Source organism: Hemicordylus capensis, chromosome 3 (genome assembly GCF_027244095.1).
Source record: "Hemicordylus capensis ecotype Gifberg chromosome 3, rHemCap1.1.pri, whole genome shotgun sequence".
NCBI lineage: Eukaryota > Metazoa > Chordata > Lepidosauria > Squamata > Cordylidae > Hemicordylus > Hemicordylus capensis.
In genome coordinates, this window is record NC_069659.1 from 359,479,450 (window position 1) to 359,498,855 (window position 19,406).

The following is a 19,406-nucleotide window of genomic DNA, read 5'->3' on the forward strand; positions in this document are numbered from 1 at the left end:
ATTTGTTGTAGAAGCAGCAGCAGTTGTTGTTGCGCAAGAAACTGGAAAGTGATGGGGCCAAGCTTTTGATTCGCCTGCCCTCCTGCTTAGGCCTCATCCAGCCTTCACCATGTTGCTGGAGAGGAGAGATGCAGTGGTGGGCCTGGTGCTGCAGAAAAACAGGCTGCAGCCGCAGCTCATTTTCCACACACCTTGCCTGTACTGGCCACTACTGGAGGAGTGGGAGCCTTTCTGGCATGGATAGGAGTGGCATTTGAACATGGGGAGCTGCTGCCTTCTGCTGAGCCAGGCCAGTGGTCCACCTAGCTTAGTTCTGAGTCTGCTGACTGCTGGCAGCCATTCTCCTGGGTTTCAGAGAGACTCTTTCCCAGCCCCAGGAGCTTGCATCTTGCAAAGCTGGTGCTCTCATTTTGAGCTACAGACCCATTGCTGGTGGCTGTGGGCCACAGGGCATCTTGTGTGCAGAGCAGTAAAGTACCAGGTCAAAGCTCAGTATGACTTTATTGTTTTTCAGTTGTTGGTGATTGTGTAGTGGATCCAGGCTCCAAAGGCACAAATCTTGGTGTAAAGTCCCAGCTGGTTCTCCTCGCTACAGCTGTTGTTCCAGGACAGCAGTCCCTGCAGAGCGTCTCCACACACCAGTGGGCTGCCTACATCTCCCTAAGAGACAGACAGCAGTCAGCCCTGGGGTTTTTCAGAAGTTTAGGATCAGTCAGCTTCAATATGCAGTAGGGATGTGCACGGAACTGCCCAGCTCTCCCTTCCTGGAGAGCTGAAACTATTCCATCCACCGGCGTTTGGACCGGTTTGGACGGGGCACTGTGAAGGCACTGTGTACCTGTCAGCCCCCACCCTGACACTTCCCCCTCCCCACTGGCACTTGCCAGAAAAGCAGGCACACTGGGCTGTGGTGTTCCTGCTTGTAGCCCCAGCTGCATCACCATTCTCATGGCTGGACACACCATGCACCTGTCATTTCAAGCAAACATCCACCGACCCTGCCTTCCCGGGAGTCAGTGCATGGACCGGTTGCATGCACATCTCTAGTATGCAGCTTGCTCCTTGAACCCTGAAGTTCTGGGCAAGGAACTTCAAGAGCCCCAACAACCACCTTAAACAGGCTCTGGTGATGTGGGGTTGACTTAAATGCACTTTTACCCTAGATCCCTCCCAGTGCAAATGTTGCGTGTGTTTTCTGGAAACAACAATAATTAAATCCTAAACAATATTTTATGGTAGCTTTTCTAAGGCATCTTGGTGAAAATCTAACCCCCCCACCCCACCCAGGGGCATAGCTATAATTGGGCGAACATGTTCAAAGCAGCCGAGCTGTGCCCAATCAAAAGCCACCATTTGCGGCCCTGACATGCCCCCCCACGTCTGACGTCAGACGCGGGGGGCGGTAGTTTAGCTCCCGAGCGGGGGCCGCGCGGCCCCTTTGGGAGCTAAACAAAGGCTGGTGCTGTGTTCGCAGTGCCAGCCAGGAGCGGCTCTTCCCTGCAAAGAAAGGGAAGAGTTGCTCCTGGCTGGTGCTGCAAACACAGCGCCAGCCTAACTACCTCCGGAAGGGGCCGCGTGGCCCCTTCAGGAGCTAGACTGGTGCTGCGTTCACAACGCAGCCCAGAAGCGGCTCTTCCCTACAGGGAAGAGCCGCTCCTGGGCTGTGCTGCGAACCCAGCCTTTGTCTAACTGCCGAAGGGGCCGCGCGGCCCCTTCAGAGCCTCAAGGCTCCGTTTGGGAGCCAGACCACGCCTCCCGCATCTGTCGTCAGATGTGGGGGGCGTGGCTATCCCCTGCGTCTGACATTAGATGCAGGGGCGGGGCTATCGGGGCGCCGGCCGCACACGGGCCGCCGGCGGGCTAGCTACGCCCCTGACCCCACCCCTCTTGGGCCTGACATGGTTTCACTTAGGCTTGTGTCCAGGGGCAGATCCCCCAGGAGACACATAAGAAGAGCCCTGCTGGATCAGGCCCAAGGAGGCCCATCTAGTCCAGCATCCTGTTTCACACAGTGGCCCACCAGATGCCTCTGGGGAGCCCACAGGCAGGAGTTGAAAGGGGCAGGCCCTCCCTCCTGCTGTTAGTCCCCTGCAACTGGGACTCAGAGGCATCCTGCCTCTGAGGCTGGAGGTGGCCTGTAGCCCTCCGATTAGTAGGTGTTGATAGACCTCTTCTCCATGAAGTTCTCCAAACCCCTCTTAAAGCCATCCAGGTTGTTGGCTGTCACCACATCTTGTGGCAGAGAATTCCACAAGTCGATGATGTGTTGTGTGAAAAAGTAGCTCCGTTTGCTGGTCCTAGATTTCCCAGCAATCAATTTCATGGTATTATAATATTGATGCACACATTATAATGCACACTGAGGAAATTTCCTCCAGTTAGTATAGCGGGGGGGGGGGTGCTAGCAGAAAGTGCCCCTGCCTTGGTCTCCATAACATTAATTTTCTTTGTTGACTCAACCTAGCACGCACTCACTCCCTGCAGTTTTTGCCAGTGGGGGGGTGCAGTCTGCTCCTCCTCTCCCCCGCCCTCGTGACAACCCTGCTGGCTCCACCTCCTTCTCCTTGCCGATCCCGCCCCCATCCCCCCCATTGGTTGGCTGAACCGGGCATGGAGGCAGCAGAGGCGAGCAAGGGGGTGGGGACTGGCTCGCTGGCAGAACAGCAACCAATCAAGGAAAGGAAAGCAGAGGCAGGGAAGTCCCTGGTCCAATGGTTGTCTGGCTTTCCCCTCCTTCCTGCTCCGGGGGTGGGACAGCGTAACTTTTAATTCTTAAAAAAGGAGGGAAGAGGGAAAGGGGGAGTGGGGGGTGGGAGCAGACGCCAGACCAGAGAAAGAGAAGTGGAGAAAGGAGGAAGCTCTCTTAATGTTCCCCTTCAACAGTCAGTCTTACAGCAGAACATCATGTTTTGCGGTCCCCTTTTCTTCCTCCCCCCTGCTCAGCTTTCGTTTGTGCCTTGTGTTTGCGGGCTGGGGGGGGGGGGGGCTGTAATCATGGGTGACTTCAATTACCCACACACAGAATGGGTAAAGTCACAGTCAGGTCATGACAAAGAGGTCAAATTTCTAGATATGCTAAATGACTGTGCCCTATAACAGTTGGTCTTGGAACCGACCAGAGAGAAGGCGACCTTGGTCTTTATTCTGAGTGGCACCCAGGATGTCAGTGTCATCGACCCTTTAGGGAACAGTGACCATAGTGCCATCAAATTCAGCATACATGTGGGGAGAGAATCACCAAGGAAGTCTAATACAGACATTTTGAATTTCAGAAGAAGAAACCTCTCCAAAATGAAGAGTATGGTGAAAAAATCAGGAGAGTCACTTCACTCCAGAGTGCATGGAGTTTACTCAAAACCACAGTACTAGAAGCCCAGTTAGATTGTATACCCAAAAAGAAGAAAGGTACCACTAAGTCCAGGAAGATGCCTGCATGGCTAACGGGTACTGTCAAGGAAGCCATAAAAGGGAAGAAGACTTCCTTCCAAAATTCGAAGGCCTGTCCAAATGAAGAGAACAAAAGAAACACAAACTCTGGCAAAAGAAATGCAAGGCAACAATAAGGGAGGCGAAAAGAGAGTTTGAGGAACATTTAGCTAAAAGCATCAAGTGGAATAACGAAAACTTCTTTAAATACATCAGAAGCAGGAAACCTGCCAGGGAGGCAGTTGGACCATTAGACAATGAGGGAGTGAAAGGGATTATTAAGGAGAATATGGAGGTTGCAGAGAAGCTAAATGAGTTCTTTGTGTCCGTCTTCATGGCAGAGGATACTGAGCATATACCTGTTCCTGAACCAGGCTTTTAGGGAATTATTATTATTATTACTACTACTATTATTATTACATTTATATCCTGCTCTTCTTCCAAGGAGCCCAGAGCGGTGTACTACATACTTACGTTTCTCTTTCACAACAACCCTGTGAAGTAGCTTAGGCTGAGAGAGAAGTGACTGGCCCAGAGTCACCCAGCTAGTATCATGGCTGAATGGGGATTTGAACTTGGGTCTCCCCAGTCCTAGTCCAGCACTCGAACCACTACACCATGCTGGATGGCGGCTAAAGAACTGAGCCAGATAGAAGTGACGAGAGATGATGTTCTAAACTGTCTGGAAAAACTGAAAACTAACTAACAAATCACCTGGGTCGAATGGCAGCCCTCCAAGAGTCCTCAAAGAACTCAAATGTGAAATTGTTGACCTCCTTGCTAAATATATAAATTATCCCTGCAATTAGGTTCGGTACCAGAGGACTGGAAAGTAGCAAATGTAACACTGATATTCAAGAAGGGATCCAGGGTTGATCCGGGAAATTACAGGCCAGTTAGCTTAACATCCATTCCAGGCAAATTGTTGGGAAGCATCCTCAAGGATAAAATTGTAAAGCACATAGAAGAACAGGCCCTGCTGGGAATGAATCAGCATGGGTTCTGCAAAGGTAAATCTTGCCTGACCAACCATTTGGAGTTCTTTGAGAGTGTCAACGAGTGTGTGGATCAAGGTGATCCAGTTGACATAGTCTACCTGGACTTCCAAAAAGCTTTTGACAAAGTTCCTCATCAAAGACTCCTGAGGAAACTTAGCGGTCATGGGATAAGCCTTCCATCCTTCCGAGGTTGGTAAAATGAGTACCCAGAATGTTGGGGGGCAATATGCTAAATCATTGTAAACCGCTTAGAGAGCTTCCAGATATAGAGCGGTATATAAATGTAAGTGCTATTGCTATAAGGGGACAAGTACATGTGTGGATTGCTAACTGGTTGAAAGACAGGAAACAGAGGGTAGCTATAAATGGAGAGTTTTCACAATGGAGGGAAGTAAGAAGTGGGGTCCCCCAGGGATCTGTACTGGGACCGGTGCTTTTTAATTGATTCATCAATGATCTAGAAGTACATGTAAGGAGTGAGGTGGCCAAGTTTGCAGATGATACCAAACTCTTTCGGGTAGTGAAATCCAAACTGGATTGTGAAGAGCTCCAAAAGGATCTCTCCAAACTGGGTGAGCGGGCGACAAAGTGGCAAATGCGATTCAGTGTTGGCAACTGTAAAGTGATGCACATTGGGATGAAAACCCCCAACTTCAAGCATACAATGATGAGATCTGAGCTGTCGGTGACTGACCAGGAGAAGGATCTTGGGGTTATGGTGGACAGTTCATTGAAAGTGTCGACTCAATGTGTGGCAACTGTAAAAAAGGCCAATTCCATGCTAGGGATCATTAGGCAAGGGATTGGAAATAAAACAGCTAATATTATAATGCCCTTATATAAAACTATGGTGCAACCACACTTGGAGTACTGCGTACAATTCTGGTCACCACATCTTAAAAAGGACATTGTTGAACTGGAGAAGGTACAGAAGAGGGCAATGAAGATGATCAGGGGCCCAGAGCACCTTTCTTATGAGGCAAGACTACAACACCTGGGGCTTTTTAGTTTAGAAAAAAGACGACTGCGGGGAGACATGATAGAGGTCTATAAAATCATGCATGGTGTGGAGAAAGTGGAGAGAGAGAGATTCTTTTCCCTCTCACGCAACACTAGAACCAGGGGTCACTCCATGAAATTGATTGCCAAGAGGTCTAGGACCAACAAACGGAAGTACTTTTTCACACAACGCGTGATCCAATTGTGGAACTCTCTGCCACAGGATGTGGTGACAGCCGACAACCTGGATGGCTTTAAGAGGGGTTTGGATGACTTCATTGAGGAGAGGTCTATCAATGGCTACTAGTCGGAGGGCTGTGGGCCACCTCTAGCCTCAAGGGCAGGGTGCCTCTGAGTACCAGTTGCAGGGGAGTAATGGCAGGAGAGAGGGCATGCCCTCAACTCCTGTCTGTGGCTTCCAGCGGCATCTGGTGGGCCACTGTGCGTAACAGGATGCTGGACTAGATGGGCCTTGGGCCTGATCCAGCAAGGCTGTTCTTATGTTCTTATGTAACTTTTTAAAACCACCTTGGGGCTGTCTTTTAATGAAAGGCGGTATATAAATGCAACTATATATAAATAAATAGCTGTTGCAAGAAAAAAATTTTTTTGAGAAAGGTAATAAGCCTGAACAGCTATTGGCGTACCAATTGAGAAAAGAGCAGGAGAAGAGAACTATCACTTCAATATGGAATGGGGAATAATTTGTCTCAAATATGGACAAGATGATAGACCAATTTACGGAATACTATACCAGATTATACAGAAAGGAAATGCTGGATCTTGAGAAGGTTTTACAGTATTTAGAGGATTTACAGATTTCAGAATTCACTGATTGGCAGAAAGAACTGCTGAATAAACTAATTTCAGAGGAAGAAACAAAAGAGGTAATATAGCATCTGAGGCCTAATACACCAGGCCCGGGTGGATTTACAGTAGTTTATTACAAGTCTTTTCAAGAAATATTAATCAGCCCATTGACCCAAGTGATGAATGAAATATTACATTGTCATACAATGCCCTCTTCTTGGCAAGAAGCATTCATTTCTCTTATTCATAAGGAAGGGAAGGATCCAACCAGACCAGAATCGTACAGACCAATTTCTCTGCTGAATGTGGATTACAAACTTTTTGCGGCAATTTTGGCAAGAAGGCTGAAAGGTTTTTTAATTGATATAATACATCCGGATCAGACAGGATACGTACTGAAGAGAAACATGAAAGACAATCTGAGATATATATTGAATGCAATGGATGATATCTCAAAGAATAACAGTAAGGCAGTGATGATTTTCTGGGTTAGGGTGGAGAAAGCTTTTGACAATCTTGATTGGTCTGTCTTGTTTAAACTACTACTGAAAATGAACTGCGGCTCTAATTTTCTTTCATGGATTCAAAGCATTTACCAGGAACAATCAGCAAAGTTAATAGTAAATGGGACAATATTTTTTTAAAATGCACTATTACAAAGGACACTAGACAAGGATGTCCTCTTTCACCATTTTTGCTTATCTTAGCTCTTGAACCATTGGCAATGAAGATACAGCAGGAACAAAAAGTCTCTGGAATTAAAATGGTGGATCAAGAACATAAAATAAAATTGAATGCAGATGATGTAGTTCTTACAATTATTCAACCAAAGCATTCTTTGCTCTCAATAATGGAGCATATAAATCATTACGGCATGGTTTCGGGATATAAGATTAATAAAAACAAAACGCAGATCCTTACAACGCAGATCCTTACATGGAACCTGTCAGCTGCAGAACTATTATATTTGAAAGACAAGACTGGATTTCAACTGACAGAAAAATCAATTAAATATTTGGGGATTAACTTAACAGTGAATAACCAAGACTTGTTTAAGCATAATTATTTACTGTTGTGGAGCCTTATCATGGCAGATCTAACCAGGTGGGGAAAAATCAAATCTTTCTTGGCTGGGAAGGATAGCCTCAGTTAAAACGAATATTTTACCAAAGATGAACTTCTTATTTCAAATGATCCCTATTAAAATTGAGGATAAAACACTGAATATGTGGCATAGGAATATAAACTCTTTTATCTGGGCCAATAAAAAACCAAGAATTAAGTTCAGGGTCATGCAAGATGCAAAAGATCGGGGAGGATTGGCTGTCCCTAATTTGAATTTATATCATCACGCCAGTTGCTTGACATGGATTTCGGACTGGATTAAAGAACCATATGGTTCAATGATGGATATGGAAGGGTCCTAACCCTAACCCTAACCTTAACCTTCCAGAAGGGCTACATAGGTATTTATGGACTAATATAAAAAGAAAAGATCATGACATAAAATCCCATACAATCAGAAGCAGCTTATTACATGTTTGGGACAAATATTTATTTATTATTTATTTATTTATTGTATTTGTATACTGCCCTTCCAAAATGGCTCAGGGCGGTTTACAATTAAAAACAAAAACAATAAAGAGCTAAAACAAAAATTAAAAAACAATATGACAACAGTTAACAATTTTAAAATATTTTAAAACAAGAATTAAACAATTGTAGTAATTAAAAACCCTGAAACAGGGTTAAAATATTAAAACCGATTTAAAAACCCTGGAAAGCCAGGCTGAACAAATACGTTTTAAGGGCTCTCCTGAAGGCTAATAGAGAATTCAAATTACGGATTTCCGCAGGGAGCGCATTCCACAGCCTCGGAGCAGCTATAGAGAAGGCCTGCCTCTGAGTCGCCACCAGACAAGGTGGTAGTAACTGGAGATGAACCTCCTCAGATGACCTTAATGTACGGGATCATGCAGAAGAAGGCACTCTCTGAGGTAACTCAGGCCTAAGCCGTTCAGGGCTTTAAAGGTAATAACCAGCACTTTGTATTTTGCCCAGAAACATATCGGCAGCCAGTGCAGTTGTTTCAAAATAGGCATAATATGGTCTCTCCGGGTTACCCCAGAGACCAATCTGGCTGCCACATTCTGAACTAACTGAAATTTCCAAACTACATAGAAAGGCAGCCCCACATAGAGTGCATTGCAATAGTCAAGCTGGAAGGTTACCAGCTGGTGCACCACTGTTTTGAGGTCATCCTCTTCAAGGAATGGGCGCAGCTATTGAATCAGCTGAAGCTGAAAGAAAGCACTCCTGGCCATGGCCTCCACCTGAGAAACCAGGGTGAGGCCTGGGTCCAGGAGTACTCCCAAGCTGCACACCTGCTCCTTCTGGGGGAGTGTAACCCCATCTAGCACAGGAAGATCTAACTCACCCCTCAGATTCTGAGCCCCCAAAATGAGCACCTCCGTCTTGCTTGGATTCAGCTTCAATTTGTTATCCCTCATCCAGCCCATTACTGCCTGTAGGCAGGCATTTAGAGAATGAGTGCCATTTCCTGAAGAAGGAAGGGAGAAGTAGATTTGGGTGTCATCAGCATACTGATAACACCCAGCACCAAATCTCCTGATGACTTCACCCAGCAGTTTCATGTAGATATTGAAAAGCATCGGTGACAGAATGGAGCCCTGCGGGACTCCATATAACAGCTCCTGCTTTGAGGAGTGACTGTCACAAACTCTGTTGCCAGATTTGGCTTTTTTAAAGCCAAATTTTGGGTTACGGCCTATTTGACTCATGAGTATACCCCACCATCTGGAATCTACCCGAGAGATAGGAACGGAACCACTGCAAAGCAGTGCCCCCATTCCCAACTCCCCCAGGCAACTCAGAAGGATACCATGGTCAATGGTATCAAACGCCACCGAGAGATCCAAGAGGACCAACAGAGTCACACTCCCTCTGTCGATTCCCCGGTAAAGGTCATCCATCAGGCTGACCAAGGCTGTCTCAACTCCATAGCCTGTTCTAAAGCCAGTTTGAAATGGGTCTAGATAATCAGTTTCCTCCAAAACCACCCAGAGCTGGTTAGCCACCACCCTCTCGATCACCTTGCCCAGCCAGGGGAGATTGGAGATTGGCCTATAACTATCCATCGCTGAGGGATCCAGGGAAGGCTTCTTAAGAAGAGGTCTAACTATTGCCTCCTTCAAACAGGGAGGCACCCTACCCTCCCTCAGCGATGTATTTATGATACTAACTAGGCCATCTCCAACAATCTCTCTGCTAGATCGAAGTAGCCAGGTTGGGCAAGGATCCAGAGAACAAGTGGTAGGCCATACCGCTACAAGCAGCTTGTCCACGTCATCAGGAGTCACAGATTGAAACTGATCCAACCTAACACTGCAAGACGGATCGTTGGATACCTCCCTCACAGACCCTGCAGAAATAGTAGAGTCCAAGTCAGCCCAAATACACGAGATTTTATCCGCAAAGAACCCACTAAAGGCGTCACAGCAGAGGATCTCCGGGAGCTGATTTGGGGCAGAAGGAGCAGAAATTATACTCCTCACCACCTGGGATAACTCTGCCATACGTGAACCCGCAGACACAATGCACGCTGACCAAAAACGCTTTTTTGCTGTGCGCACTGCCATTGCGTAAGTTTGCAAATGGGTTCTATGCCGCATCCTGTCAGATTCAAGCCGAGTTCTCCTCCACCTGCGTTCCAGTCGCCTACCAAGCCGCTTCATCCCCCGCAACTCCTCCGTATACCAGGGGGCTATCTTAGAAGCAGGCCTGGAGGGACACTTAGGAGCAATCATATCTACTGCCCTGGTGAGTTCTCTGTTTCAAGTTCCCACCAGGGCATCGACAGAATCACCGGCTGCACCAACATCGAAACCCTCCAAGGCCTTTTGGAAACCTACTGGGTCCAGCAGCCTTTTTGGGCGGACCATCCTAATAGGTCCATCACCCCTGCAGGGGTGGGTATTATATTAAGAACAGGGTAAGTCCATCTATCATAAACATTTTTTTCCCCATGGAGAAAATAACTAGAAATTTTGCCCACTGGAGAGAGAAGGCATACAATCAGCAAAGCCTAACTATAGGAAAAACAAAAATGAAATCCATCCAGACTCTCTCTTCAGAGTGGTCCAATGAGGCCTCATGGTTTCAATATCTACAAATTAGTACGATAGTGCAGAAAGAAATACAGAAATAAGGTGACAAACTTAGAGATTTAACAGAATTCAAGGTATTAATTATTAAAAATACCGATCATTTCCTGGGATTGATATATAAGTTGCTATTGAAATATGATTCAGAAACAGAACAAGTAAAAGACTGTATGATCAAGTGGATGCAAAATTGAAATAGAATAATTGATATGCAACACTGGGAATACCAATGGAAGGTGAATATTAAATTTACAGCAAATAGCATTTTAAGGGGAAATTGATACAAAATGTATTTTAGATGGTATATTACTCCCACGATGATTGCAAAGATGGATAGTAATTATTCTGGACATTGTTGGAAGTGTCAGAGCCATGCGGGGCCATTTTATCATATGTGGTGGACATGCAACAAAGCAAAACCATTCTGGAAAAAATTCACTGTAAGATGCAAGAAACTTTAAACATACATTTTCCTTACTCCAGGGGCTTGTTTTTTTGGTTAAACATGACTAAATCCTATATTCCTACTAAGTATTTGGAGCTGTCTTTGTATCTGATTACTGCAGTCAGGATCTTATATGCGGCTAAATGGAGACAACAAATAATCCTGACAGTAGATGAGTGGTTATTAAAATTATGGGAATATGCCTCTATGGCTAAGATTACTGCTTATGGAATACTTCAGATGAAACATTTATTTCTACTTGGGAGCCTTTCATAATTTACAATTTAGCACAGGGTCAACACCCTTATCCAAGATTTGGCTTTTTTTGGGATGAAAAATCCGACTTCAAGTATATGCTGATGGGATCTGAACTGTCGGTGACTGACCAGGAGAGGGATCTTGGGGTTGTGGTGGTCAGCTCGTTGAAAGTGTCGACTCAATGTGTGGCAGCTGTGACAAAGGCCAATTCCATGCTAGGGATCATTAGGAAGGGGATTGGAAATAAAACTGCTAGTTTTATAATGCCCTTATACAGATGTGGCAACAGCCAACAACCTGGATGGCTTTAAGAGGGGTTTGGATAACTTCATGGAGGAGAGGTCTATCAATGGCTACTAGTCGGAGGGCTATAGGCCACCTCCAGCCTCAGAAGCAGGATGCCTCTGAACACCAGTTGCAGGGGGGCAACAGCAGCAGGAGAGGGGGCATGCCCTCAACTCCTGCCTGTAGGTTCCCAGTGGCATCTGGTGGGCCACTGTGTGGCTTAACTAGATGGGCCTTCTTGGGCCTGATCCAGCAGGGCTGTTCTTATGTTCTTATGACACAGGCAAGCCAGTGCTGCCTGCATTATACTGTGCAGCATGTGGGCTGCTGTCTGTAGAAGCACATGCATTGCTTGTTAGTTCCAGCTCTAATTCTGAACTGCTTGAGCCACATTCTTTACTACTAAAAGATGGTTCTACCACTGTCTTTTCCTGTTTAAGGAGGGCAACTTATCAAACTTACTCTTCACTAGTTGAGCTAGTGACTGATTCTCCAAGAGCAAACAATTTTGGAAAACAAACAAGTTCAGTAGTACCTCCATTTCTTAGTCTATTCCTCTTTGTTGTCCTGATTGAGGTGAAACACATTCATACACACACACACACACACACACACACACACATCATAGGTTGGGGGTGGGAAGTTTATTTCTACTTTGAAACTGCTCAATTGGCCCGAGGATGATGTCTTGGTACCCATTTGTGGCATTGTTTCATAAAACTAGTCTATTTAGAGAGGGCAATTTTTGCACAGAAAAATGCAGTAGTGGAAAAAATTCCAGAAAGTCAGAAATTTTCCTGCCCTGTATCGCAGCCATGCAGATACACCTCCCAGAACCCACCAGGAAGAAAGGCTTGCCTTGCCCGTTTCCCACACTGCACTGATGGGGCCCACTTGACATCAGCTGGTGCCAATGGTGGGAGCAGAGCCTCACCTTGCAGGAGTCTTGGCCACCGTCCAGCTGCCCAGCACAGAGCATCCTCTCTGTGAACCTTCCTGGATAGGCATTGTTGCACATGGCATTGGATGCAATGGTTAGATTCGAACACTGCAGAGGACCATCTCTTCTGTTCACTGCAAATCCAGAAGATGGGTTAATCCTGGGTTAATACAGGCAGGGAGGCTACTCTGGCATGGGCTGTGCTTTCCCTTAAAGGCATGGCTATTGCTGCCAAGACTGGTCTCTGCTTCAGTCCCACTGGGGAGGGAGGGCATTGCCAACTGCCATGCACCTATCCCAAAACTGGGTGCATCCTTGCCAACCTCTTGCCAGTAACCTTCACTTGATCCTGCCCCTCACCTCTTCTCATCCTTTGTGGAAGCCTTCAGTGCCCAACTTGGCTTGCCAGTTCCCTGCTGCCATGAGCAGAGGGCACATACCAACATCCATCCACCCACCACTGCCTTGCCAGGTCTCCTCCTCAACCATCCTCTCTGCACTCACGGTTGTTGCTGCCCCATTCCGATGTGAGGCACAGTGTCCCAGCTGCAGCACATTGCTGGGGCAAGCTGATGGGCTGCACACACCCATTCAGAGCAGCTGGCTGTGTGAGCTTGAGGAGCATGATGTCAAAGTCCAGGGTGTAGTTGTTGAACCGCTCATGGGGGATCACTTTAGCAGCAGAGATGACTTGTGGTGTCTCTTCAGGAGTGCCAAGCCAGACCTCCATTGGCTCTGGGCTGCTGGAAGGGAAGAAAGGAGGTCCACCACTTTCTCCCTGGATGGTTCATGCCTAAGTCAGGCTTGAAAGATCCTTCAGCCACCCTGTAGGGGTTTTGCATGCAGGCAGCCAAAGGTACAAGGTTTGTGCAAGAAAAGGAGGGTTTTCCCTTGTTGCTTGTTTCTTTTTAAAAATGTATTTCTGTTTTCATACTGTTTGGAGTGGGTTGCTTCTTGCCCTCCACCAGACCTTTTGGAGTGTGCAGAGAATTTATCTCTAGTGCCAATTCCAGGCTGTTTCAAAGTTGATATTGAAAAACATGGACAAACACAAACCGAATGAACTTGGACAGTGGGTTTAAAGAAATATTATTGATTTTGATTTCCCATTTGTTTTCATTGCAGTATGAATTACAACAAATGGGGTATATTCATTTTCATTATTATTCATTACAAAACAGAGAAAAAGACACAAATGCACATATCTAGAAGGCATGTGCTTAGCAAAGTATGGGGAGGCCAAATGGAACAGAGCAGACAGAAAACCGGCTGTTTATTGCCTGCCTTGGAAACAAATGGTGTGCAAAGGATGTGAGCCAGGAGTATACCCACCTCCTGCTGCATTGCGCTGCAGCCAACACCCATTCCTGGCTAATGAGGGCCCCACTGCAGACATGGCTTGCCAAGCGGAGAGACGCCTGCCATGGCACAGAATATTGCTGGCAGGTGGCACACCCAACCAGCTTCCCAGCAGCTGCAGCAGCTCAAGACATAATTGGTCGACAATGAAGGGAGGAAATGAGAGTTTTGTCATGGTTAGGAGCCTCCTGGAGTGCAATGCGTCCTACTGCACTTAAAGAAGCATCCCCAGGTTTCCCAGCCCCCTTGTGTCTACCCGCCCTATTAGCTGGATAGGTACATTTCCTGCCCCCCAACCAGGACCCTGCTCGCTCCCTCTCTTTCCTGCCAGCAAGAGGAGAGTTAGCACAGAGCTGCTGGAGCATCATTCCTTCCACCGGCTTGTCCCAGGTGATACTCTTTGCTCTGTCTTGCATGGTCTGGGTCAGGGATACTCAGCGTTGGGTCCCCAGATATTACTGGACCAACTCCCATAATCCCCAGCTCCAGTGGCCTTTGGTTGTAACATCCAGTAATATCTGGGGACCCAACATTGAGAATCCCTGGTCATCATCTCTGGCTGGGTACAATCCTGGGACCTCATGGCTTTTTGGTGATCTCGTCACAGATCCTTTAAATCAGTTGTCTCCTGTCGTCCTGAACTGTAGGTGACATTCACTCCTGATGAGTTTTCTTTGTCCAGCTTTCTACCAGGAGCTGGTGCTTTGAACTCTGTGGCTATCCTGCAGCACAAGCTGGTTCCCCTTCCCCATGCTCCTTCATGTGGCAACACCTTAGGTCATCCGAGTGTGCCAATTATGAGCAGAGGCAGATTAGCGCACTGCTATTTATCTTCTCTTAATCTGTTCCTGTGAGAGGGCTTTTGGAGGAAGAGGAAAGAAGATAGGATTGCTCTCCTGCCCTTTCTGTGCCTAGTCCGCGGTGCAAAGTCAGCTTGTGGCTCCTCAGCCTTCAGCATATGGCCACCCTTCTGTTGCCAGAGAGCTGTGGATCATGTCAGCCCCTGCATTTAGGACTGATAGGAATCAAAGAGCGGCTAGCAACTGGCCACACTGTATTTTGAGACTGGATAGCCCATGTTCTGCCTTGATGGTGCTGGTCATAGTATTTTTAACAGGAAAATCAAGGTTGCTGCCAAACTCTGGGAAAATTAGGCATTTGGCTGTGAACTGATAATGTATCTAGAATCAGTGGAACCCAACTGATACCAGCATGTTTTCAGATTGCAAAATAGATACTGGGATGGGTAGCTCATATGGAACATCTGGGCTTGTTTAACTTATTCTGAAACAGAGCTGGATGATTTTTCCCCTATCTAAGAAGAGTCTACAAGCTCTGTGTTGTGGGCTGCTTAGCCTCAGGTAGAGTGTGCTTACCTTTGTTCTGTTTTTCTTTTTTTTTAAGTAAAACAAAGATAAGCCAGCAGCCTATCCTGGAGAAGACAAAAACCATCTACCTCCATTTCAGAACAAGTTCAACAGGTCCAGACTGTCCATATGAGGGTTTGCTGAAGATACGTTACCCATCACAGAATCTTTTCCTATTCTGTTCCTGTCCTCATATTACCTTATCATTCTTTACTTCCAGAATCAGGCTATTTATGTGCCGATGTGCCTAGGGTGGCCAGGTGAAAAAGAGCTCAAGGCTTCCATGCCTTTAAGAGACATACAGAAGCGGGAATTTCAGCAGGTGTAGCCAGTCCTGCAGGGGAAAGCACAGCTGTAGCTGCTGAAATTATCTCTGCTGTGCATCTCTGAAAGACACAGGAGTCCTGGCTGTCTTGCAACTGTCCCCCTAGATGTGCCTGAATGATCATGGCCGTTTGCCAAGTTGGACTTGCCACCAGCTCCAGTAATCTTTTCTCTTCATCACTTCCACATTATCTGCCCAGGGAGGGGGGGTGGGGGCTTTTGTACCTGTAAGAGCCAGCAGACAGCTGCAGCTGAACAGAAATATATTTTCTTCCTTCATTCCTGGAGTCCTCACTGAGAATGTGGAGTCCTCTGTGCTTCTGGAAGTGACCTAATTTCATGGGGAGGAGAGAGAATGGAGGATATTTGCACAGCTGACATGCTGATGCAAGGCCACACAGGGCTATTTTTCAAAACTATTGGAAAAGAGAGAAGGCTAGTATGTTTGCTGAGACACATCAGACAGCTTAAGAAGAGTTTCTTTTTGTACCTTTGATTGATTGATTAAGTGCTGTCAAGTCGGTATCGATTCTTAGTGACCACATAGATAGATTTTCTCCAGGATTATCTGTCTTCATCTTGGCCTTGAAAGTCTCTCAGTGTTGTTGTAATCAAATCCATCCACCTTGCTGCTGGTCGTCCTCTTTCCTTCAACTTTTCCCAGCATTATGGACTTCTCAAGGGAGCTGGATCTTATAATGTGTCCAAAGTATGATAGTTTGAGCCTGGTCATTTGTGCTTTGAGTGAAAATTCAGGATTGATTTGTTCTATAATCCATTTGTTTGTTTTCCTGGCTGTCCGTGGTATCCTCAAAAGTCTTTCCCAGCATCAAAGTTCAAAAGTGTCAATGCTTTTTCTATCTTGCTTCTTCAAAGTCCAGCTTTCACATCCATAGAGTGTCATGGGAAAAACCATTGTCCGGACAATTCTAATCTTTGTAGGTGTAGAAACCTCACGGCATCTCAATATCCTTTCCAAGGCCGTCATTGCAACCCTACCAAGTGCTAGTCTGCAGCATATTTCTTGACTGCTGGATCCTTGACTCTGGATGGTTGATCCTAAAAGGCAGAAGCTATCCACCACTTCAGTGTCTTCATTATCAGTTCTGAGGCTGGTTGCTGTACCCGTTGTCACTAGTTTAGTCTATTTTTACATTTAGTTGTAGTCCCAATTTTTCACTGTGCTCCTTGACTTCCATTACTAGAGCTTGCAGATCACCCACATTCACAGCTATCAGAGTGGTGTCATCAGTGTAGCACAGGTCATTGATGTTTCTTCCTCCAACTTTAAAACCACGCTCATCCTCTCCCAATCCAGTTTCTCAGTATATGTTCAGCATATAAGTTGAATAAATACAGATAATGTAGACAGCCTTGTCTTACTCCTTGGCTGGTCTGGAAACAGTCTGTTTCACCATGTTCTGTCTGGACTTTGGCTTCCTGCCCTGTGTATAGGTTTCTCATGAGAACAATGAGATGTTCTGTGACGCCCATTTTCCTAAGGATATTCCACAACTTGACATGGTCTACGCAATCAAAGGCTTTTCTGTAGTCAATAAAGCACATATTGACTACTTTCTGGTATTCTTTGGCTTTCTCAATTATCCAGCGTGCATCAGCAATGATGTCTCTTGTTCCTCTGCCTTTTCTGAAACCAGCTTGAACATCCGGCATTCCCCTTTTCACATAGGGCTCTAATCTGCATTGGATGATCCTGAGCATTATTTTGCTAGCATGTGAAATTAAGGATATTGTGTGATGATTTGCACAATCCTCCTTTCTTTGGTATGGGTATGTAGACTGACTTCTTCTAATCTGTTGGCCACTGTGTCGTTCTCCAAATTTGCTGGCATAGTTTGGTTAGAGCCTTGACTGATTCCGATTCTTCTGTTGCCTGCCATATTTCTGTAGCTATTCCATCAATTCCTATAGTCTTCCGACTTGGTAATGACCAGAGTGCTGATCTAACTTCATCTTCCTGTACTAGAGGTTCTTGCAAGTAGGGAATATCTTCTAGAGTATCTTGGATGTTGACACTCCTGCTGTACAGATTTTCAGTATACTCCTTTCATCTCTATTTGATCTTTTCTGAATCAGTAACTATCTGTCCTTTGGCATCCCTTAACTTACCAATTCGAGGTTAGAACCTCCCGCTGAGTTCAGAGATCTTTTGGAAAACTTGCCTTGTTCTTCTGTCTATTTCCATCCTCAAGGTCTTTACAGATGTTATTGTAATACTTCTCCTTGTCTCTTCTAACAGTTTTCTGAAATTCCCTATTAAGTTCCTTCCTGAGGTCTTTATCTTTCTTGACTTTGGCTTCTCTCCTCTTCTTGGCATTTCCACTGTCTGTTCCTGTTGGGACTTTGCGCTGTCTCTTGTCTCAAAGACAGTGGAGGACAGACTAGTGAGTCAGAGGGATAGAGGGTCAAGACATTGGTCATCCCTTCTCAGAGGCGTATCTAGGGAAAACAGCGCCTAGGGCAAGCACTGAAATTGTGCCCCCCCCCAAATATCTGACACCCATCTTTCAGATAACTTCACCATAATATCAGCTCAAAAAGTAAAAGTCAAGCTTATTAATCTTTTAATTAAAAAATTATGGCACTACCTGAAAATTATAACTGCACCTTACTTGCTTTCACTGATGCAAATTGCTGAAGCAGCACAGATACAGCCTTCTTCAGAAAGCAGGAATCACACCTATCAGCTATTCAGAGAGGTACTGGAGACTGGATGTAGTCCTTACACTCCCTGATCAGCATGTTCATTGCATTCCAAATCCAGCATTGTGTATTAGCAACCCTCCTGCCGCCCCCGCCCCCCAGCTGCTATCTGCCAGCAATCAGTAACATTCACATTTTTTATATCCCGTTCTTCCTCCAAGGAGCCCAGAACAGTGTACATACTTAAGTTTCTCCTCACAACAACCCTGTGAAGTAGGTTAGGCTAACAGAGAAGTGACTGGCCCACGGTCACCCAGCAAGTCTCATGGCTGAATGGGGATTTGAACTCGGGTCTCCCTGGTCCTAGTCCAGCACTCGAACCACTATCAAGGCAGTGTGTGCACACCTGCATTCAGAGTGGGGCCTTACAGCCTTGGCGCCTCCTCCAAAACACAAGTCAGCCTACATGCACATACAGCTACAACATGCAATAAAACAAACAAAAAAACCCACTCCATCTTAAGAGTAAGATACACAAAATGAGCAGGCAGGGCTATTGCTGGGGAATCTCAGGGTTAGGGCACGGACGAGAGATATACTAATAAATTAATTCATAAGGGGTACACTTATGAACAATTCTGGAATGTTAATCAAACTGTCCCCTCCTTTCCCCTTCCAATAAATCAGAGCAAACAGCAGAGGAAGAGAGATTTCGTTTATCCTTCTGCAACAATCAAATGCATGTGCCCATGAGCTTCTGGAAGGGCAAGCCAGCACAGCTAAGGGCCTGCTCCCCTCCCCTCTAACCCCCTCCAACAACAGAGCACAGAGCAAAGCCCACCCAAAGAAAGGAAAATTGGATATGAGCGGGATGGGGGGAGGGGTTTGTTTGTTTGTTTGTTTTTTTAACTTCTATACCACCCAAACTTTCATCTGGGCAGTTAACATAAAAACAATTAAAACACATATAAAAGTTAAAACAATGGAACAATTTAAAAACAGCCATAAAATTAAAGACAGACAATTTTTAAAAGCTGGGAAAGCTTGGGTGAAAAGATGGGTTTTCAGGTGTTTTTTTAAAAACTGCCAGAGATGGCAATTTTATTAATAATAAACACATTTCTACTATGGGCTTTGTTTGGTCTTTGCCTAGTTCCCTTGGGTTGAGAATAAATGTTGAAGAGAATGAAAAGAACAGAAAAATACATAACAGGTGCTGTCTTTAAATCTAAAATGATCCCTCACTAGTAGCCATCACATGCTGGAAAATCGCAGGCCAGGGGACTGCTTAGTCTGCATTCTCATGACTTAGGAGAAGTCAGTTGTGCACCAAACAAATGCTACTTA

General features: G+C 45.8%; 1 protein-coding gene across 1 annotated transcript; it reads right to left on the bottom strand.

Moving 5' to 3' along the window:
• Positions 1–510: 510 nt before the first annotated feature.
• Positions 511–13,719, bottom strand: LOC128350645 (trypsin-like). The gene is made up of 4 exons (XM_053309034.1): positions 13,678–13,719; positions 12,850–13,088; positions 12,340–12,479; positions 511–660 (listed from the first exon to the last, which is right to left on the bottom strand). Exons 2-4 carry the CDS (start codon positions 13,073–13,075, stop codon positions 511–513), a joined length of 516 nt encoding a protein of 171 aa, XP_053165009.1. The 5' UTR covers positions 13,076–13,088; positions 13,678–13,719.
• Positions 13,720–19,406: the final 5,687 nt, after the last annotated feature.